General features: G+C 35.3%; 1 protein-coding gene across 8 annotated transcripts; it reads right to left on the bottom strand.

The window, feature by feature from the left end:
* Positions 1–868: 868 nt before the first annotated feature.
* Positions 869–23,027, bottom strand: LOC134238953 (adenylate kinase 9-like). Of its 8 annotated transcripts, none has more exons than XM_062721070.1 (39): positions 22,848–23,027; positions 21,977–22,138; positions 21,747–21,867; positions 21,484–21,633; positions 21,055–21,167; positions 20,755–20,862; positions 19,950–20,018; positions 19,723–19,851; positions 19,542–19,616; positions 19,150–19,391; positions 18,883–19,063; positions 18,520–18,679; positions 18,087–18,140; positions 17,458–17,493; positions 15,159–15,179; positions 12,963–13,248; positions 12,529–12,756; positions 12,262–12,365; positions 11,812–11,898; positions 10,288–10,400; positions 9,724–9,901; positions 9,032–9,147; positions 8,560–8,772; positions 8,067–8,260; positions 7,782–7,878; positions 7,501–7,634; positions 7,010–7,229; positions 6,417–6,605; positions 6,160–6,276; positions 5,769–5,987; positions 5,163–5,376; positions 4,629–4,830; positions 4,375–4,521; positions 3,935–4,152; positions 2,743–2,901; positions 2,370–2,571; positions 2,134–2,232; positions 1,800–2,017; positions 869–1,523 (listed from the first exon to the last, which is right to left on the bottom strand). In XM_062721070.1, exons 1-39 carry the CDS (start codon positions 22,863–22,865, stop codon positions 1,312–1,314), a joined length of 5,805 nt encoding a protein of 1,934 aa, XP_062577054.1. In that variant the 5' UTR covers positions 22,866–23,027; the 3' UTR covers positions 869–1,311. The 8 variants fall into 8 exon arrangements, with proteins under 8 accessions (XP_062577054.1, XP_062577052.1, XP_062577056.1 ...); XM_062721068.1 differs by lacking the exon at positions 15,159–15,179 and adding an exon at positions 14,439–14,549; XM_062721072.1 differs by lacking the exon at positions 15,159–15,179.
* Positions 23,028–23,129: the final 102 nt, after the last annotated feature.

Genomic DNA, 23,129 nt, shown 5'->3' with positions numbered 1-23,129 from the left:
ACTTATGTGAAATGATTTTTATTCACTGTTGGCTTTAAATATATTGTGTCCCTGGCACTTGGTTATAAGTGATAAAGATTCACTCATTGAGGATTGATAATCCTAGGTCTAAACCTGTGTGAAGAACAGAAAGCCATTCCAAAAATGAGGTAACAGTGACCTACTCTTGGCATGTGTTACTTTCCCAAAAGATAAATCAAATGAAGAAACAGATCTTTAATAGTCCTCAGTTTTTAAGATTTGATAATTCACTCTGATATATGAGAAGTACATATAGGCAGATTGAAAAACTCATACAATATTGATTGTGAAAAGAATATAGAAAGAAGACGTGTACTGTACTACATGTTAGTCCATTATTTACACACAGAATTAACAATAGATTTTTACGTTGTGTGATGTGAATGGTCTACAGGGGATGTTCACCCCTCCATGGCATCTGATCCCACCTCTGATGTTTTGGAGGTCCATGTTTTCTCTGCTCCTATTTTGTATTGTTTTATGGACTTTTGAGCTTGAATACCTACATACATTTTATGTAGATAAAAGAAAATAAAAGGGGGCAATTAAAGAAGAATCACCATCTTAGTTACATTTAGTTATAAAACTGTATACAATGACTATACGTATATACCTAGAGTACATTTACGCTTGGATCATCATTTAGGAGGAACCAAAATTTGGTAATTTCTTGGGGGGCTTATCATGAATAAACAACTCTGTCAATGTATAATGTAATCTTCTATGTATTTGAGTTACCAATAAATTTACATCGCCCATGAAAAAGTAAAATGTTGGATGACCATAAACATTGAATCAAGGTAGACAATCACCTGTTATAGGAGAAATAATAAAACATGCTGGGTTTTGTTTCATATGACATTTTATTGGACGGATATCCACAACCTTACAATTCAATAATCTGTAGACATAATCCAATTCTTCTATTACACAATGTCAACAATACAATAATATATTACAATTTTATCACAGAATAAGGACACAGTCATATAAATAGAAGGCATAACAGGATTTCTTCCCAAACACTCTTACAACAAGGCTTTCCTCTAGTGTAGATCTTGATAAACAATAATAAAACAAAAGTAAACGGAGGGTAACCTCTGACTTCCTAGTGTAAAGTATAATTTAAACCAGCAGTAGTTTTATGGTAACATCTGTTAATTGTTACAATATAAGCCTATAAAAAGAGTAATTAGAGGATTTCATATGAGCACCTTTCACACCAATAATGCACTTGGAATTCTCAGATGGGGAATCAATTTCACAAAGACAGAAAAAAGTCTTTATTTTTCAGACCATCCACGTTGTTGTTGGTTCAATTCCTCTTAAAGCAAAGAATGTTTCTAATTTGTTGTCAAAATCACCCGGGCGATCATTGGGTGCACGGTACCTCACTGTCATATTGTCACCAAGGTAACGGATCAGTTGACAGGTTTCTTCAAATTTCTGTAATTTTTTCTTGTACTTTTTTCTCACATAGTCAGAACTCTTGGGATTATATGCTGTTAAAAAAAGGAAACCTTTTTATCAAAACACAACTGATATATCTACATGCATCCAATGTGAAAAGTTTAAATTAATTTACAGTTCGGTAAAGAACATGGTGTCCACAAACCATGGTCATATCATTTTAAACTTTGTATATGTATAAATGAATTTCGATTGTTGTATTCATCCCATGTCTAAATAAGACTCTTATTTTACTGCATGTATGACCTTATTTCTATTATTTACAAATTTTATGGAAATTGAATACATGAAAGCAGTTTCTCACATACCTTTGAGATGATAGGCCACATACATAAGAGCTGACCGACTTGAATTAAGGAATGGGTATTTGGGTTTGAAGTTTCCACAGGCGGTCAGAGCCTTGACCAGGGCGGTAGCACAGGACTGCTCCATGTACCCTAGCATAGGGAGTCCGGTTACGGGGAGGGGCTCCTTGGGTGGGGGTAGCTTGTGGGGGAGCTTCAAATCGTAATACTTCTCTGGTGTTCTACAAGGTATTACGCAAATCAACATGAAAGACATGTTTGCTAGCAATTAAAATTGCCATTTTTTTAAAAGCGCATAATCATACAGTAGTGCTATTAAATGAAAGTTATTACTTACTTCATAAATTTAAGAAGTTTTTCTTCTGATTCACAATAGAAGAATTTTCCTCTGTATTCTGCAATGAATTCTGGTTTTCCTGGGACGATGGCTTCATATCTGTTTTTGCAAAGCAAAATACACATAAAAATTGTTGTAACACTTTTGTTCAAGTTTTGAATCAGTACTGATCATTATTATAATACACACTAGAATCATCAGAATCATGGTACAAATAGAAGGATTGCTGAACAAACCTGCAGTGTCCATCTAAGAATGTGACAGGGCAGTATCCTAACAGCTCTATCTCCTGGGAGGCCTTTACGTCGGCTGGGGTGTGTCTGTTGGGGAGGAGCTCTGGAGGGGGGAGTTTGTTGGGGGCCAGAGGGGGGACATATTTCTCTGGGTCCTCCAAAAACTTGTTCAGTTCCTTCTGACCAGCCATTTTATAATAATGTCCTGAAAAAAAGCAGATATTGACTGTATAAAGCTGAAAAAGGAGCCAAGAAATTCCAAATTTAACAAAATTAATGAAGTATAAATAGTAAGAGTGAGATATTAAATATTCAATTTTTATCCTAACAGTTTATCAGACAGGTAATAAAATCAGTAGCACTGATGTCGACAAACCTCTGTACTCGGCAGCGTTTTTGAGAGACACGGTGGTGGAGCAGTCGATGAGTTCATTCTTGTCGGCCAGACTGACTGGACAATACTGACCAAAGTCACCCATACGCTGTAGGAACTCGTTAGGCGTGATGCACATGTCGGCAATGGAAGCAGCTTGACCTGTATATAGATTGGATATTAAACATTTAGTATGGCGACTGAATTCAGTGATAAAATAAAATAATGATGTTATACTAAACATTTTTTCATTGTTTTGATTTGAACAATACTATGTGTAGCTAGGTTAATTCATGAATAAGTTTTAGCTGAAAATCCATTCAAATATTTGCAAACAAAACAAGAAATATGTGAGCCAATGCTCACTAGTAATACCCCCGCTCTGATGTAAATAAGCACTATCATGTTAATATATACATATATATATATGTATACACAAGTTCAATTACAGGCAGATGCACAGAAAAATATGAAGTTGACATTAGATTCATATCAAAATTAATCCCACCATATGACATGCCTTAACAAAGGGTGCAATAAAATTTCAAGCATCCACTATGAATAGCTGATAATAAAACTGCCACGAAAATTTGTTATGTGTAAAACAGAAAGATGCACAAACAAACAGGAAGTTGATATCCAATTTGAAAAAAATGTATCCCAAGATATGGCATACCTCAGAGAAGATTTTGTTAAAATTTCAAGCATCTACAACGAGTAGTTGCATGTGACGAAATTTGTTATGTATGAAACAGACAGACCCACAGACAAACAGGAAGTTGACATCGGATATATACCATATGGCATGCCTCAGAGAAGATTGTGATAAAATTTTAAGCATCTACCATGAGTAGTTTCTGAGAAAACTGTGACGAAAATTTGTTATGTATGAAACAGACAGACAAACAGACAAACAGGAAGTTGACATCGGATTTGAGCGAAAATGTATCTCACCATATGGCATGCCTCAGAGAAGATTGTGTTAGCATTTCAAGCATCTACGATGAGTAGTTGCTGAGCAAACTGTGACGAAAATTTGTTTTACACACAGACACACGGACACACGGACAGACACACAAGGGTAAAATATTTCTCCTTCGGACAAAATAATTACTTATAAAGATATGTACTTAGAAACTAAATATATGTACTTTTTTTAAGATTCAAAATTTTACAGATGTAAGTATAAACCCACCGTCTCCTATTCTCTTTAGGTACATCTGTATCTGTGACACACTCTTCTTGGAGATGTCGAGGGCGGCGTTCCATACCCACCACTTGGATCGTTCACCGCTGATCAGCTCGTGGTTCATGTGTTCTTTTGTGTACCACTCCTTGACAGCTCCCACCTCTTTGTGGTAGGCGGCTAATTTCACCGCCAGAATCTGAGAACTATCATGTAGGGGAAGGGTCCTGAAAAAATTCCAACAATTCTAAAGCCATGCACTTGTTTTGGAGCATTTTATAAAGGATTTTTTTCCATTTTTAAAATCCTGTTTCTATGTTGTCAAGAAAAGCTTTGGCATTATATCCACTGAAAATTTATTTGTTTCCTTGATTTGTCAATTATCATATCTATGCAGCTATTACATTCTAATATTTTGCCTATTTGTCCATTGTATTGTTAGGATTTACCTTGTGGGGGCAATGCGGTCCCTCATTCCCCTAACCATGATTTCCTTGCTGTCCATTACTAATTCAATAACCCTGACTGGAATAATATTACATTCGGTCAGCAAGTCCACTTGTTTCTTGGTCATTGGATAGCCATCTAACACATACCTAATACGTATAAAAAAAAAATATATGTAAGTTTGTTTTTATAATGTTCTATTGTATGTTTCTGAAAATAACTGTCCAGCATATGAGTATTGGCAGAGTGAACTCACCCCCTGGTCTGACACCTCATGTCCATGATACAGACATCCAGCGCCTGGACAGCCAGCTCGTCCGGAACGGTCAGTCCCTTGACCAGGTGCTTAGTGATGGACTTGGCTAGATCCGTTTTTGGTTGCTCCACTAGAACTCTCCTCATGGCTTCTCCAATGGACAACCTCACCAAGCCATACTCACTTACAAACCTGTTGGCCACTGCAATTACAAAAACACAGGAAATGGCTTAAAAAGAGTAGATCTTAATTTAAGAATATAAAGTTGGCAGATTTTTTCTAAACTATAGTCTTTATCTCAAACTGGAAAGGACTAAAAAAAGCATCAATATGTCTGAGAGTTCTAAATATCAAGGTCAAAATACTTTAAGAATAAGTGGTTGGGACTTCACTTTGACATATTAATTTAATGGTATTATGGATATTCATGTTCAAGATACTTAAGTTAAACTGTACAAAAAATGTGTTGTTTGAAATAAATTTCATGAAACTTGCAAGCCAGGAATAATCTTTTATAATGTAGCCCTGACATACATGCTGTTTTGCCAGACTTTGGTGGTCCTATGATGCTGAGCCTGATGGGTACCACGGGTCTGGAGATGTTCTGGGTGAGGTACAGCATGGGGTTCTTAGAGAACTCCTCCCGAGCTGAGGGGGATGACATGAAGTAGATGTGTTGCCGGTAGATACAAGGATATGTTGGAAATCCCAGGCCATTCATTGGCTGGATCACATCTCCCTCATATAACTGGGGAAAAAATCCAAATAGTTTTACATCAGATACCATATAAGTGGAAATTTTAACGAGACGCAAATTTAGCGATTTCTACCTAAAATATGTTATTTTATTTTTAGTGATAAGTAATTTTAGCGATTTTAAAATGATAACTTAAGAAGCTATTACAAATAACAAGCAATTAATTTTTAGCGATATTCAATTTTAGCCATGTCAGCACCCTCGCTAATAATGCCGAAATTAAATCCTCGCTAAAAATCCTACTTATACGGTATCCTTCAATAGCATATCTTTCATCACATTACCATGAAGGGGAAAAAGCTAGGAAGTATTTGTCATTTGAGCAAAGCATGATAAAATAAATGTAGCTCTCTTTTCTTGAAGATTAGAAAAGTATTAATTACCTTGACTGGACACCATCTTCCAAACTTGCTGGGTTGTTTGTAACCAGTTTGTAACATTTTATTGGCCAGCCTCTCATTGATGGGGTAGACCCTCTCAAACATACTGTGTCTAAAGTCTATGAAGGGCTTCAAACCTTTAGACATGGAGTATCTAACAATATGTGGCTTCCTGCCAGCTTCCACTGCCACTCGGGGAACAGAGATCTCCTCCAGAGTTTCCTATAACAAAAATCATATACTATAAATCTGTATCCAAAATACAATTGTTAAGCAAGTTGGACATCAAAACTAATTTTAAGTTACCGGGTATTTACAAATAGATTAAATTTTGATAAGATCCCAGATGATTCTTGATTAACATTATGCTTTCTCACTCTCCACAATACTTTACCTGTACAGCTGCCAGTTTGTTGGTGTCATTGTCATACACCTCATTAAGGTCGTTCCTCATTCTGTCCGTGGCATCCTCCTCTTGTTCTTCTTCCTCTTCTTCTTCTTCCTCCTCCTCCTACAGACACAAATTAAATCATGAAGATGAGATAGTGACAATTGTATCTAGCTCTAATAATAAATCAGTGATAAAGTTTGCCTAGCAGGGGAAGAAGAGTCTCATTATTTTAAGAGATTCTGAGATCTGACAAATGTTACCTCGAACTCCTCAGCCAGCTGGGCCTCAATGTCAACCTCCTCTTCCTCCTCCTCAGCTTCCTCTTCTTCCTCGGCCTCTTCCTCCTCATCACCGTCCTCTCTGGCTGCAGCCTTCTCTGCTGCCCGCTCCTTCCTTCTCTCTTCCTGCTCCTTAAGGAGTTCTTCTCTCCTCTTCTGTATTGCTGCTTCCTACAATTTACAACAGAAGCATAAAAATTCAAATTTCATTGTTTCCAATTGATCAGGAAAAGAATGGCCTATCTTCAGATTATCAAATATTTATTCCGTATATTAAGCCAAAACTTTTCTTGTAAACTCTTACAAATACATGCACAGTAAAACTCATCGTATAACACAGATATCAAATATTCATAGCTATCTATTCCCCAGCTATATCAATTTAATGAAGTTCTTGTACAGATATAACGAATTAGGGATATAGTGAAGTAATTTCATAGGTCCATGTACATGTAAATATATACTGTACATGTTAATCTCACAAGATGAAAATATAATTTCAGAAAACATTGTATCAAAATTCAAGCATTAGGTTTGAGATACACATCTGAGAAGCAACAATTTTAAACACTGACCCTCTTTTTCTGGGCCTTTTCCTTCTTCTTGCGTTTCTTCTCCAGTCTCCTGTCTCTCTTCACCCTCCATTTGTCAAGTTTAGGAGGAAGAAGTCGCGCGATGACATCACTGTCCTCCACATTCAGGATGAGGGCAGAGTCAGGGAACAGACCCATTTCTGCCATGTACTTAGCCTCCTCACTGGTTCTGGGGAATCCTTCCAGGATAAACCCAGTGGATCTGTTCAAGAAATTTCATATAAATAGAAACCTAAAAAGAAGTTAACTTTTGTTTTTTTTTTTTTAAAGTTTAAAGAAAATCATTTCAAATGACTTATTTAAAGTAAATTTCCCAACTCAGATTTTGAAGAAAATATGAAAGAAAAATACATTTTTTATTTAGCTCAGAGTTTGTTTTGTATCTGTCTATTTTGGCTCAATTTAGATTTTTGGTGTTATATAAGCTTTGTGTGCTATAAAGATTTATATATGTGATAGGCAGGATGACTCACTTGAATGGCTCTTTGTTCCACCAGGCGGGTACGATGGTGTCCAGGACCTCAGCAGGGAGGGGTTCATCTGACTCCAGGTTAGCTTTAATGGCCTCCTCCTCCTCTGTAAACTCTACCTCCTCTTCCTCCTTCTCCTACACAGAAAAATAATTATGTAAAGGTATTTGTCACATTAAAGTCAAAAAGGAAAGGATAAAACTAATTCACCAGAAAATAAATTTATGTCAGCACTGAAGAATAGGAACATAGATATCAACGTACGATACATCTTGATGACTTACCTCTTCACCGCTTTCTTTGCTGTCTGAGGGCTCGGCTGGTTTCTCCACTGGGTTCCCATCAGGATCTGTAATGGCTGCCTCCTCCTCATCTTCTTCCCTGCCAAACAGGTATTGTACAAATTATTCCTGATTCATTTTCTGTTTTTCTTCTCTCTCTTAAACTTACATGCATTTAAATGTATTCTTATCTTTTAGTTATGTCATTTTGAGACATAAGATATCAAGTCTTTGTGTTTTACTATCCATTTTCAGTAAATGGTCTGGTTCCTCCTGTTCAGTACTTACGGTTCCTCTGGTTCCTCCTGGTTGTCCTCTTCGTACTCCGGCCCCACCTTCTTCCTCGTCTTGGCGATGATCAGTTCCTGGAGCCGGTCTTTGAAAGAGATATGGAACAGACCCATCCTCCTGGCCATCTGTCGGCCGTGGAGAGATTTACCAGCTCCTCTGGCTCCCAGGATCAGCAGACGAATGGGAGGTGGCTACAATAGTCAGATTAATTATCATAGACACAATTTTCAAAAAATCTCTGACATTTTTATTGACAGTGTTAAGTTAAAACAAAATCATTTTATTTTTAATAAATTTCTCATTAGGCAAAATTAAGACTTTTTTTTTCTCATCCAAAAACCTTCATTTGTAAAAGAAATTCAAAAAATTCCACTGAAGCTCAAAAAGTTTATATACAAGACATCATCTCATAATTTTCATTATATTTATATTTGTTATTATGTACATCAAGTACTGAGATAGAGAATTCCAAATTTAAACAAAAGCTTACATCCAGTGGTTTGTGTTTGGGTAGGAAGTCTGTGGGATTGGTGAGGAATTTCTCCCTGGCTTCATTAGTGGAGAAGTAGTACACCTTCTCTCTGTACTTGGCTGATATTTCAGGGTTTCCTGGGTACAAGACAAAGTTATCCTTCAGAGCCACAGGACAGAAGTGGTTCGTGTCTCCAAGTGGCTTCTTCTTGTTCCTGTTGGGATCCTCCTCCTTCAAAGAGAATTTATAATGTTTTTAACCTTAAGCAACTGTAACTTAATCTTTTGACATTTTCCCTTAGGACATTTAAGTGCATCTTCTGCAAGACAGGTGACATTATTTTCCTGTATGAAAGAATTTTGTTTAGTTCTTAACATGTACTTCCTTAAACTACTGAGTATTTTTCAGTTTGAAAGATTTTCTCTTCTTTTCCTAGATTTAAGTTTGAAGTCATAAGTTTTGGGTAAGAGTTATGTCCCTTTTGACTGACCTCTTCACCTCCCTCCTCTTCCTCTTCTTCAGCTGCTGCAGCATCAGCCTCCATGTCTTCTTCCTCCTCATCCACATCAGCTCCCTGGTACTCCCAGCCAGCGTACAGGAAGGGTCCTGTAATCAAATGTAATCAAAATGTAATCACAGAACAATACAGGAAGGAATGGTCTGTGTGTAATCAAATGTAATCAAAATGTAATCACAGGATAATATAGGAATGTCTCCCTGGTACTCCAATCCAGCGTGCAGGAAGGGTCCTGTAATCAAAATGTAATCACAGGACCATACAGGAAAGGTCTGTAATCAAACGTAATTTAAATATAATCACAGCTCAATACAGGAAGATTCCTGTAATCGAAGGCGATCAAAATGTAATCCAAAACAATATAGGAGTGGTTCTGCAATCAAATGTAATAAATATGTTATCACAGAACAATATTGTAATGGTGTCCACCCAGTAAACTCAAACAGTCATCATACAGTTTTATTATCAAATGTAATTAATCCATAAAATAATGTAGAAAACACCTAGCTGTTAGAGTAGACAAATAGTCCATCCAGTATTCAAATGCAATCAAAATAATATAATTCAATAGCCTCAATAGATCTTGTAACTTAATATATTTGATTATCAAGTTCAGGTACAGGATAATATTCATATACAAGAATTGTTCACGCTAAAGAACTTACTTTCCACGTTTTCAATGGATTCCTTATACACCTCTTCCACAGATTTATCTTCAGCCTCAATAGCTATAGGCTCCATACTGCTTCCTCCAGCTAAAGTAGCCAGAACATTCTGGAATTCCCTGTCAAACTCCTTCCTCTTCTCTTTAAATTCCTCAATTTCTGGACCTGTTGGAAGCTTCTGTGAAGAAAAAAAAACAGCGATTTTTTTTTTTTTGCATGAAGGTTTTCCCTTTTGCAGCAATTATAATATTTTTCATCTTTATTTTTTCAAAACACAACATTTAAACCTCATTACTACCAGATCTTTGAACATTGTTAATAATCATAAATAATTAGATACTGTAAACCAACTTTTATTCGCGACGACTTAATTTCGCGATTTACCAGGGATAAACTAGTTTGCGACGATTAATTTTCGCGACCAAGCCTTTTTGTATCTGTTTTTAATAGACAAATTTAATATAAGAACTGGTTCGCGGCGAGAAATATTCGCGACGACGAGGCGAAAATTTCTCGCACGCGAATAAAAGTTGGTTTACAGTACACAGGTAGTCTTTAACTCACATTTTCATCCTCCTGTATTTTGACCTTTGACCCCTCATCCTCCCCAATGCTGGATGGGGCTGGGTCACTGGTCTTTGTGGTCTCTACTTCTGATTTCTGTTCTTCCTCCTCCTCTGTGAAAACACAACATTGACACACTGAGGTCAAAGTTCAAGATATGTAATCGCAGCCAAAAGAGATCTAAAATCTGTTAAAAATCTTAACACATAAATTTGGCAAACAGACGTGACTTTCTCAAACTTCGCAATTTAATAAATGAGGCAATACATTTTCATTTTGTGAATTTAAAATGACTACTATAGATTTGTGTTTGCAAATTTTCGTGTAAAAAAAAACAATTAATGGATAAAAATTTCAAACCAAAAAAAAATGTAAATAAGTAGTTAGAGTATATATATCTGAAAAAGAAGAAAAATTAGTAAGTAGAATATATTTATGGATATAAAGTAGATTAAAGAAATTTTAATCATCTATAACTTGTGCTAATCAGAGTATTCTTTGAGTGAAAGACAACTAAATAAAAAGCAGTGCTTATATTTGTATAAACAATGCCAATTCATAAACCTGTGGGAAGGATGAATAATCAACACTACCGGTAATTGACTAAATACAAAAATAAAGGTAAAAATTTCTTTCCTTTGCTCTATAAATATTTGTAATTGATTCATGATAAATCACAATTTACTGAAAATGTCTGCAAAATAGGACGATTTATGTTGACACAAAGAAATAATATTTTTCTTGAAATAACATAACTCTAAAATATTTTACAATGGTTCATACTACTAAGAATAGATCTTTTATAAATTTATAGAACTTAAATGCTCATCTTTTATCAAAGTATTGAAGCCGTAAATAATGATTAAAGCTAAAAGACAGCTATTTAAATGTGCGGTATATATCTTTTACATCTATAGCTAAGAAGTGCAAAAATTAAATTCAAGATCCTGAAATACAGCATGCAAAAATATCAAAATCATTCTAAAAGCAGAAGTAACAGAAAATGTAAAGATATTGATATAACTGAAAATTATATATCTACAATAGAAATATATACACAGTAAAGCATAAATACAAAGCAATAAGATTTTGGTGAGAACCATAAGCTAATAATATGAACTAGAAGTACAGGTAATGGTAACCTGAAACACAAACCTGAGGATGAGACTGATGGTGAAGGTGAACTCAGATCTACCAAGGTAAGTTTATGTTTCTATGAATGCAGTTCTTACATTCTGATAAATGCCATGAAGTTTATACAATACTACTAAAACCACAACAAATAGCATGTCAGCAGAGTTTTATCTATGAAATACCATTCCCACTAACAGATATTAACTAGCACCCATGCTTTTATTGATTCTATTAGCTCTAAAACATTATCAAAATTTCACCAAATACACTTCCATAATACAATACCAAAAGGAGTTATCCCCCTTTACACAATACATTACACAGCACACAACACCAGAGGGCAGCACATTGAGAGTGAGGGGACCCACAGTGAGGACAGTGGGGGGTTACCTTTAGGAGGCTCAGTTGTCTCCTCTTGTTCTGGCTCTTCTGTCTTCTCCTCAACTTCCTCCTCCTCACCTTCCTCTGCGGTCTCACCTAAGGGTCAAAAGGTCAGAAATCGTGCCAAGTCTTTGTAGTGGTGACACACAGTGGTAACAAGTTCAAGCTATTTTATGTATCCTGGTGATAATCACTTTAATGATCAGTAGTAAGCTTAATTTTTCTTTCAAGTACAAGTCACACATGCTCTGTTTTCAATCAATGTGCATAAGCATTCAGCAAGATTTAAATGGTGAAATTTCACTTCACACAAGTAAACAAGATGAATCTGAAGAGACATCATGTTTTGTTCATTTATTCATTTCGAAACCTTGATATCATGATAACAATGGAACTATCTCTCAATGATTCTATTTAGAGCTGAATATGATATGAAGATGATCACGGGAGATAACTCACCTCCTTCTTCACCCTCTTCCTCAGCAAGTTTCCTCAGCCTCTCTTCTTCTGCTGCCTTCCTTGCTGCTTCCTCAGCTGCTTTTCTCTCCTCTTCTTCCCTCCTTCTAAATGATTTTAAAAATTATGTCACATTTTTAACCAAAAATGTTCATGTTCTATGAGAATTACAATATTATTGCCAAATAATTCAGATTCTCTTTTCAGCTGATGTAGAAAAAAAAAATTACAATATCCATGATACATCCTAATTTACTCTTCAATACGTACCTCCTCTCTTCCTCGATTGCCCTCCTCTTCCGCTCCTCCTCCTCTTTGCGAGCCTTTATTTTTGCGTCAATATCCTCCTTGTTCATCTGATAGAACCGTCTGATTAGAAACTCGCTGTTTTCCTTGTCTTGTAGCAGGATGAAGTCATCTGGCATCACGTTCTTCTCAATACACATGTTCATCTGATCTCTGGTCTTTGGGAAGTTATCCAAAACCCATCCACCATGGCTATACAAAGAATTTTAATAAATTTTGAAGACACTGTGTCCTTCAAATTTAGTAAAATACCAGTAGTGCAAATAAGAAAAAACATGATACAGATTTTGAAGACAGTAATTCATCATAAAACTCTCATTTTTGCCTGTAACATTATATGCTGTATAGTGGCAATAAAATCAAGGTTTTCAGCAGGAAAAATATCCTGTTACACTTACATAGGTCCATCTGGGTTTTTTTCTCTGAGTTCTTTCTCCGCGTCTTTAATGGCAATTTCCAGAACCTCAATATAGGCCTCTGGGGGGAGGGTGATCTGATGTTCCTCTGCCAGCTTGAGAGCCGCCTCCACCATGGTGATGACCTCTGGGTGGGTCTCATCGACCTCAGGGACAGGGGGAGGGGCTGGGGGCTCGGTGGAGGTCGTGACCTCAGACTTGTCCTCAGTCTTGGCCTCCTCTGCTTTCTCCTCACCCCCTTCTTCTCCAGATTTCTCCTCTTCTTCTTCTGTAATGTCCAAAATATATAAAATTGTATTACATTTTGTACTCCAAGATGATTTTTTTGCTCAAAACTTTGTTTACATATATCTAGAAATGACAGAAGTTGCAGTTTAATTGAGTATATATTTTTCTGGCTGAAAAAAACAAACATCACAAATTTATGTTAAAAAAAAACTACAGTGAATAAAAAGTAAATTGTTCAATTTTATAAAGACTTTGTTTATAACTTGAAAATGAAGTCAAGCTATACCATATATACCCGGTACTTGCCTATAAGTCAGTTTGTTTATAAGTCAATTGTATTTTTTCAGCTTATTTTGGAGGAATTTGCCATTGACCCACTTGTATGTCAGTGTATCCATCAGTTATTTCAATTTTTATTGTATTTCCTGTGTTTCACATGAGATTTGACATTGATATTTGATCTTTTATTAACTTTAACAAGTCTAAGATCATTTCAGTGTTATTTGGATTTGGTAACCTTAGATCTTCCTTTTCTGTATCGTATTAAATTCCAAACTATACATGTACAACTGGAATCAAAATTTCACTCCCAAAAATCAAACTTATAGGCAAGTATATACAATTAGTATTATTTTGTACATGTATTACTTTTATTAGTATTTGTTAGCATTTTCAAAGTAATGAGCATGCTATTCAGATTGTTAATTATTAATTAGCTATTGGCAATATGTGTTATCTTTCCAAGAAAGGCAATATATACCGGTACTGGCAAGCAGGATTCTTGATTAAAAAGACAAATATTAAATCAGCTCATTTACAAAGCTGTCACCCACACAAGGATCATAACTAGCCTTTGCTACATTGTAAGTGTTAATATGTTTTAACCTGCAAGCCTTCAAAAGACTACAATTTGTATACTGTATAGGGGTGAAATAACTTAAGTGGTGTCAATTTATCTGTTTGATATATATGTTTAAAACCCAAATACTTTACAGTTGCTCAAATTCAGATTCAAGCAAAACTATACAATTGCAAATTCAACCCCCTATACAATAAAATTTAGCTGAACAAATAGGAAAAAATTTTCCAAGAATACAAAAAGACTGCCACCAATTCAGGAACAAGGCTGAAGGAAATAAGAAACAGGTTAATAATCAACAGGAGCGTCAATAAGGCGGTATATAGTAAAGCCAAAAAGCACTACAGGGGTTCCTAGCCCACTCTGCCGACCTTTGACCTCCTTAGACTCCGCCCCTTCCTCGGGTTTGGTCTCTTCGGGAGGGGATTCCTCAGTTTTATCCTCACCCTCTTTGACCATGCTGGTGTCAGTAGCACTGGGATCTGGTCAGAAAAACAAACTCTGTTACAACAACAGGTGAGGTTAGACATGTGCCATGTCACAGCCAGGTGTAAACTCTTGTCTTAAGACGAGACCTTACTTTAAATAGAACTGTACATAACTACATTACTATTTTTTGTGACATATTATTTTCAGGAGATAGTCATTAACTCTATTGGTGAGACAAAATTTTCAAAAATTGTGGTTATTGCTCTTTATAATCCTACAAAATATTATTATATGCGAGAATAACATTTTTGCGAGCATCAACTGTGTGAAAAGAAAGTTCTGGCAAATAAAAAGTAATATGCCAATAGACATGATTATAAATATAAATGTTCTTCAAGAAAAAATATACATGTTAAAAATAATGTAAAAAATATACAAAATACACACACGTAAGCTAAATAAAAAAGAAATTGTAAAAGTACTACATGTAGTATAATTATGGTACTTGTAGCATTCAAAATCACATGCATGTATGAATTCAAAAAAGCTCAAGAAATAACTGAAACTACAAATGCAATTTTAATAAGAAATTCCTGAAACAAACAAAAAATATTTAAGATGGAAGTTAAATTAGTTATTGTAAATAAACATTTCATTATTACCCAGTAAGTCAACATCAGATTCTGAAATAATTTCATTTTGTACATCTAAAATTTGGTCATTTTGCCAATTTTATGTTTTCAAGATGCAAACTAGCAGTGCTAAGTTTATATATCTTTTAAGAGAAAGTGAGGTATGCAAGACAGTTTACTGCTATAGGAGAGTTGCAGTGTAACAAGTTTTAAGTCTGTTTTAGTCCTTTGTCTTAACTGCCTTACTTAAGCTATAATAGAACAAGAGGCCCATGGGCCATATCGCTCACCTAAGCACTAAGGGAAGGAAAAAGTAGAAAATGGCTTTTTATTGTAAAGTTTAAATCCAAAAGTAGTCCCATGACCAATCATGGATTTGCTATTTTTTAGCAAATGATTTTTAAAGAATTTTCCTAAATACATCTTTAAAAACTTTGGTCGGCCATTTTGGCCCCGCCCTACCCCCGGGGGTCATGATTTGAACAAATTTGAATCTACACTACTTGAGCATGCTTCCATATAAATATGATGAATTATGGCTTTGTCATTCTTGAGAAGAAGATGTTTAAAGAATTTTCCTATGTATTTCTATGTAAATCTTTGGTCGACCATTTTGGCCCCGCCCTACCCCCGGGGGTCATGATTTGAACAAATTGAATCTACACTACCTGAGCATGCTTCCATATAAATATGATGAATTATGGCTTTGTCATTCTTGAGAAGAAGATTTTTAAAGAATTTTCCTGTATATTTCTATGTAAAACTTTGGTCGGCCATTTTGGCCCCGCCCTACCCCCGGGGGTCATGATTTGAACAAACTTGAATCTACACTACCTTAGCATGCTTCCATATAAATATGATGAATTATGACTGTGTCATTCTAGAGAAGAAGATTTTTAAAGAACTTTCCTATATATCTCTATGTAAAACTTTGGTCGGCCATTTTGGCCCTGCCTTACCCCCCGGGGTCATGATTTGAACAAACTTGAATCTACACTACTTGAACATGCTTCCATATAAATATGATGAATTATGGCTTTGTCATTCTTGAGAAGAAGATTTTTAAAGAATTTTCCTATATATTTCCATGTAAAACTTTGGTCGGCCATTTTGGCCCCTCCCTACCCCCGGGGGTCATGATTTGAACAAAATTGAATCTTCACTACCTGAACATGCTTCCATATAAATATGATGAATTATGGCTTTGTCATTCTTGAGAAGAAGATTTTTAAAGAATTTTCCTATATATTTCTATGTAAAACTTTGGTCCGCCATTGTGGCCCCGCCCTACCCCCGGGGTCATGATTTGAACAAACTTGAATCTACACTACCTGAGCATGCTTCCATATAAATATGATGAATTATGGCTTTGTCATTCTTGAGAAGAAGATTTTTAAAGAATTTTCCTATATATTTCTATGTAAAACTTTGGTCGGCCATTTTTGCCCTGCCCTACCCCCGGGGTCATGATTTGAACAAACTTGAATCTACACTACCTGAGCATGCTTCCATATAAATATGATGAATCATGGCTTTGTCATTCTTGAGAAGAAGATTTTTAAAGAATTTTCCTATATATTTCTATGTAAAACTTTGGTCGGCCATTTTGGCCCCGCCCTACCCCCGGGGGTCATGATTTGAACAAACTTGAATCTACACTACCTGAGCATGCTTCCATATAAATTTGATGAATTATGGCCTTGTCCTTCTTGAGAAGAAGATTTTTAAAGAATTTTCCTGTATATTTCTATGTAAAACTTTGGTCGGCCATTGTGGCCCCGCCCTACCCCCGGGGGACATGATTTGAACAAACTTGAATCTACACTACCAGAGGATGTTTCCCCATAAGTTTCATCTTTCCTGGCACAGTGGTTCTTGAGAAGAAGATTTTTAAAACATACCACCCAATTTTCACTAATTCTCAATTATCTCCCCTTGAATGAGGGCGTGGCCCTTCATTTGAACAAACTTGAATCCCCTTCACCCAAGGATGCTTTGTGGCAAGTTTGGTTGAAATTGGCCCAGCGGTTCTTGAGAAGAAGTCGAAAATGTGAAAAGTTTACCTGTGATCAGAAAAGCTCACTTGAGCCTTCGGCTCAGGTGAGCTAAAAAGCAAAGTAGTACTTTAACATTGGGAGGATATTTCAAAATTTAGATTTTTTTTATATTATTAAGATTTGAGAGAGTGTAGACATTTTAGCAGATTAAGGGTTTAAAATATTCTAAATTATAAGCTTCAAGTACTACAGATAGAATATTATAGGAAATTGAGGATTTACATGTATAGATATAAGAGGAAGAAGGGAGGTAACTAGAGAACTTTTCTCACCTTCCTCTTTTTCATCACCACTCTTGCCTTCTTCATCTAGTCAGAGGCAAACAAATGTTTTACTTAATACCAGTTTGTATACAATTTCAAATCAACAAAAAAAAAAAAAAAATTGGGAGGTATGCATATGTTACGCCCTAGCTATGAATTAGAAATATTGCTCATATATCAGCTATACTGATTCATATTAAATAATAGATCATATGTAATGTCCTACTCTTTCTGATTACAATGTTTTAAGATAAGCTAAAACTAAGTAAAAAAGTTCTTTTAAAAAACATAGTATTGAGAAATCTATGGTCATTCCTCAAAGAGTAAATTTAATGATAAAAAAAGTCGTAAATTAATTGTATAAAGAAAGCTAGACCCAAGTACATGTAGTAGAGTGGTTGAAATCAATAAGACTCGAGTTTATAGGACAACAAAGTCATATACTGATGAGAGAATGAAGACAGAAACATGCAGTGAGGATGAATGCATGCATTTAGGACAGATAAATTCAAGGATTGAGTTGTGTAGTGAGTACAGAGTCATGCATTGAGGACAGACAGATTTGAGAACTTAGATGTGAAGTGAGGACAGTCATGCATTGAGGACAGAGTGAGGACTAGCTTTACAGAGTTGTCTACCTTCCTCGGCCTCCTCCTCGGCTTGTTGAGCAGCAAGTTCTGCTGCCGCTGCCTCTGTAAACAGCAGGTCAAGGTCAAACATATAAATCATAAAAAATAATACATGTAGACCAAACATATACCGTAAATCTGGAAATTTTTACGTCAATTTTATTTTGCGAATTCGGGTCAAAATGGTGTTGATTAATTTTTTTACGTTTCAAAATTTTGCGAATTACTACTGCTTTTTTTACATTTTCTTATTGGTAATTTATTTTTAAGAAAAATATTTTTGTGAATGCAATGAACTCGCAAATTTGCTAAAAATTTATCTACAGCAAAAATTTCCAGATTTACGGTAATTATATCCCATATATCTCTGTAAAATACAAAAAGTTATGCATTCACAAGCAATATTTTTTTAACGCTGTATAGATTTGTTTGTTCTTCTCACCTTCTGCCTCCCTTGCAGCCTGTTCTGCCTCCATTTTCTCTTTGATCTTCATTTTGACGGTGGATATTGCATTTTCTGTTGCCTCCTTCTTCTGCTCGTCAATGTACTTCTTTTTCTCCTCTTCCATCTTTGGTTTCATCAGAACATCCATATCCAAAACCTAACGCAAAAATGCATTCTTTATAGCAACTAAAGAGTATCTGAGAAAGTGAAATATGGGGGAATGTTTTGACATCTTTACCAATGAAGATTGTAACTTAGCATCAATTCTTGAAACAAACACATTTTAATTTTGAAGACACTCCTGCATTGCTATATTTGATTTTAACATGGTTCTCAATTAAACAGACATTAAATACTAACCTTTGCTCCATACTTCTGTGCCAAAAGGTGTGCTAGTGTGGTTTTTCCTATGAGAGGGGGACCTAAAATGGCTATTTTACAAGGGGGCCTGGGTTGTGGGGCCATCAAGTAAGGACGAGGATTCTTCAAAAATTTCTCCATTGCTTCCGCACTTGACAAAACATAAATCTTGTCCAAAAAGCTGAAAACACAAAAATAACATATAAGACAAACAGAAAAATTTCCAGAAACTTTTTCATCTACGAACTTTATTATTTTTGTCTTTACCTAACAGCAAATTCTGGTTTGCCAGGAGTTATATCCCCTTCATAGAGAGCCACAGGACAGTTTCTTAACCAGCGGCTCCTCCTCCACCTAAACCTGGGCGCCACCATCTGTTTAGGTCCGAGAGTCCTCATCAATTCGTCTGTCTCAATTTCCTCTGGGATTTCATCATCCTCTGGGTCCTGAAGCCTGATGGGTACAGCTGCCGGTCTCAGCACAAAACAGTTCAATCGCGACAGCAGTTGCTGCAAAAATTATAACAGGAAGTTAATATTCTATTATCTATACTGTCCATAGATACCTATATTTATGAAAGTTCAATGTTCATTTGTCTCATGTACACTATACAAATGAGTACTTCTCAGAATGAAGTTAAAGAAAGAAAATTCAAGTACCCTAAACAGTGTTGGAATGGTTTGATTTCCATCCATTTCAATAAGATATTGCTGATCATGGTCTGCCATGTAATCCTGAAAAGATATTCATGATGAATCAATGTTAAATATATGTGCAATAAGCACATTTTTCAGACATACAATATACTGGTAAAAATATCGCTAAATGAGGAAGTTTTACCTCTAAGAGCCTCAGCATTTTATTTTTGTATTTGGAGATGTTCCCTTTAGCTTGCTCCTCTAAATCTTCAGGGCGCCTCAGTAGCCTCTCCAGCACCTCGGGAGGAAGTTCTGAGGCAAAGTCACCGTCCTGTCATAAAAACACAGATATATCAGTGTAAACATAGATTGTGACCCAGCCATTGTTATTAAATTCACAAAACAGCTGACATAAATTGACCCCCTGACCTCTGGTGTGGCCTCCTCAGCGTCCTCTTCTTCCTCCTCCTCTCCTTCTTCTTCTCCCTCCTCCTTAATCTATCAACATTAAACATAATGATATCACAGCTGTTTGTACAACAAATTGTTAATACCATTAGTTATCTTTTCATTCATTTTTTTCATTTTTATCTTTTTTTCAAATTTTTTTTATTTTTTATCCACATATATGGACATCTATTTCCTATTAGTTTAAAGCAGTTAAACACACCATCACTGTTGGTTTTTTTTTTTCAGCAGGCATGCAGTAAGTTTGTTAGATGAAATATCCAATGTAAATGCTTGAAACTATTGCTTATCTTATAGAAAAATTCATATGTTATATTGGAGTTAAAGATAAAAGTTAAAGATTGATTCTGGTATTTGCCTTCTATGTCATGCATTAACTATAAAATTAAATCAGATCAATTCTGTCAATTCTGCCAATCACACAAGTTGTTGTGGGGGGGGGGATTCTTTATACATTTAATATTAGAAATACAAAATTTTAGCTTAAGAAATAACCGTGTGTGATGATGTACACACAGAGTTAAATAATTGGGCTTGTCTATACTTTATCTGGGTCTGCATGCAAATACTTACTTCTTTGGCAGGTTCTAACTGATTTTACCAATTAATTTAATTTTAAAAAATGCAATAAATAAAGAAAAGTGATGTTCAGAAATAATGATACATTTGTGTTCAATGAATCCTAGCCCTTGAATGATTACTCATAGAGAATATGTGGAGTATGATATACTTGAAGTATCTTAAATAAACTGCCTGTATTTCTGACCTCTTTGACTGGTTTCTCTGGGTTGTAGACTTCCTCAGTGAAGATTTCTCCTGTCATAGGATCAATTTTCTGACCGATTCTCCTCTTCTCCAAATCATGATCAGGGATCTATAATGTAAGAGGTGAAGATAACAAACAGTGGTTCATCTCAAAACATCCATAAACAAAACAAATATGTAACGAGGGCATAAAACACAGATCCCTAGAAATTCATGTTGTAATCCAAGTTAGGATTCTCAATTCAACTAATCAGAGAGTTTACCAGATTGTTTTTATGATAATTTAAAATAAATTTGAAACCTTGATATTAATGATAAAATCAGGCTTGAGTTTCCAGTTCTTCACAAGTTCAATTTGGTCTTTTATGGAGAGGTTTTCCTCTGATAGGCAGGGGAAATCATCAAGCACATAACCTGTGAATAAAGTGCAATTGTGAACATTGACAAAACATGCAAATGTCTAAAGCCTAAGACAAGTGTCTTGTCATTACTTTGTGCTTTGTGTCCAACTACTAATTCCAACTCAATTACTGATATCAAATAAAAAAAAGTAACTCTTTTTTTTTCATCTTCACTCTTCATCATCTTGACTGAGCAGTTCAACACACTGGTAGTCACATTTACAGTTCAGTGTACAAAACATCATAGCCACAGATACAGATATTGTTGATAATATAACAACAAAATATCTAACACATGTGAAAGTGTATGTGTTAGAATTATGTCTTACCATGATGTGTGACCTCAGGGGATTGGATTTTAGCCTCGATCATTTTAATTACCATCTCCTCAGGAATGGCCTCTCCTCTTACAAGAATTTCTTGGCATTTATTGCCCGTTTCAGTCATCATGTGTATATGCTGGTTGATCAAATCCGTAGCTGAAATAAAAATCATACATACGTTGTCCTCCAGTAACACAGGTAAAGGTGAAATAGTATGAAATTGTAGCTAGTGCTTTAATTTTTGTCGAAAATTTAAATGTGTGTCTTACGATTGATGAGTTCACATTTCCATTCTGAAGCAAGTCTTCTAGCCAGGCTTGTTTTTCCAGACCCTGGTTTCCCGATTATTATGAAGCATGTTGGTTTGGAATGCAGGAATCTAAGTTCTGTCTGTTAAGGAAAAAAGACAAATCAATTCAATGGAATCTTATTTTCAGATTTATGCAATTCTAAACAAGATACAATCTTTTGACATAAATGTACATCACATAACACATACCTCGTCTTCATTATAAGGATCAATCATTAACTCCTTGTCCTGTAACAGAGCATCAAGATCAGTCTCTGTTGTTTGTTTGGTCTGATCACTGACTCCTTCCATATTTATCACCTTGGGCTCTTCCTGACTTGTCCCTCCTTCATCTGTCAGACCAGATGGCGACTTAAAAAAGAAAATACCTCAAATTTCATTCTTACAATAAACTACAGATTATAAGTAGAACAAGTGATATAGTTTTAGCACAAAGTTTTGTTAGAAAAGTATATTGATATCATAAAAGAAGCCTGCAAAATCAGCAAAGCCAAATTAATAATTTACTATAATAATGAAAGTTCCTATCTATACATTCTTTGACCACAATCTATATGCTCATAGTAACTCAGCTCTTTATTCACTCATTAAAAGCTAAATTCATAACTCAAGTCAAGTACTTAAAGTCGGTTAAAGAGCTATCACAGCTCAAGTTAAACTGTTATACGGTATATACATGCCGACTATAAATAAAATTTATTTGTCTTGAAGTACATGCATTGGACAGCTAATAAAACATAATTTTTCTGCAAAATAACAAAATTGCTCTAGTAAAAAAAAATTAGCAAATCCAGAATAAAAATTATTTTTACAATGCACTTTATATTCTTTCTTGACATGCACTTTGGGAGCATGGCAATATCCACACTGACTGGTATCAAATAAATAGGTCTATAACCATTGTCTTTTGAATATCTGTGCCTTATTATCGGCATTTTTTTGTGTCTGCTTACACTTATGATGTAAACTCATACTACTGAAATAAAGTGACTAAACAATTTTGTATGAATCAGTCTATAAACGGGAACAAATAGAGGATTTATCACATGTAAGTCCTTACCTCTGTTTTGTCCGCCATCGTTGTTGGTATCTAAGGAAGTTCGTGAAACTCCGTAACCGGAAACGTTAGATCGTAAAACCCGAAATGATTTTTGTTGTTTGCAAATAATTTTGTTTAAAAATATCTGTGGAAATTTACTGAATTGTAGCATTTATGAAAAACTTAATAATCAAAATAAATAATCGACAAGAAATAAGAACTCTTTCAAAAAATAAAAAAAATAGTGGATAACATGTCGGTTTTCTCTGTTATGTGCATCAGTTTACTTCCTGTGTTGACTCC

This window comes from Saccostrea cucullata, unplaced genomic scaffold (assembly GCF_032062105.1).
Source record: "Saccostrea cucullata isolate Sc308-1 unplaced genomic scaffold, CSIRO_AGI_Scuc_v1 ctg658, whole genome shotgun sequence".
NCBI lineage: Eukaryota > Metazoa > Mollusca > Bivalvia > Ostreida > Ostreidae > Saccostrea > Saccostrea cuccullata.
This window is presented reverse-complemented; position numbering and strand designations above follow the sequence as displayed.

Coding starts and splice junctions, on each gene's coding strand:
- LOC134238953 (XM_062721068.1), bottom strand. Junction 21,168..21,483: donor CCCTGAGGTCACACATCATG/GTAAGACATAAT, acceptor CTTTATTCACAG/GTTATGTGCTTGATGATTTC. Junction 10,401..11,811: donor GACAACTGAGCCTCCTAAAG/GTAACCCCCCAC, acceptor GTGTTTTCACAG/AGGAGGAGGAAGAACAGAAA.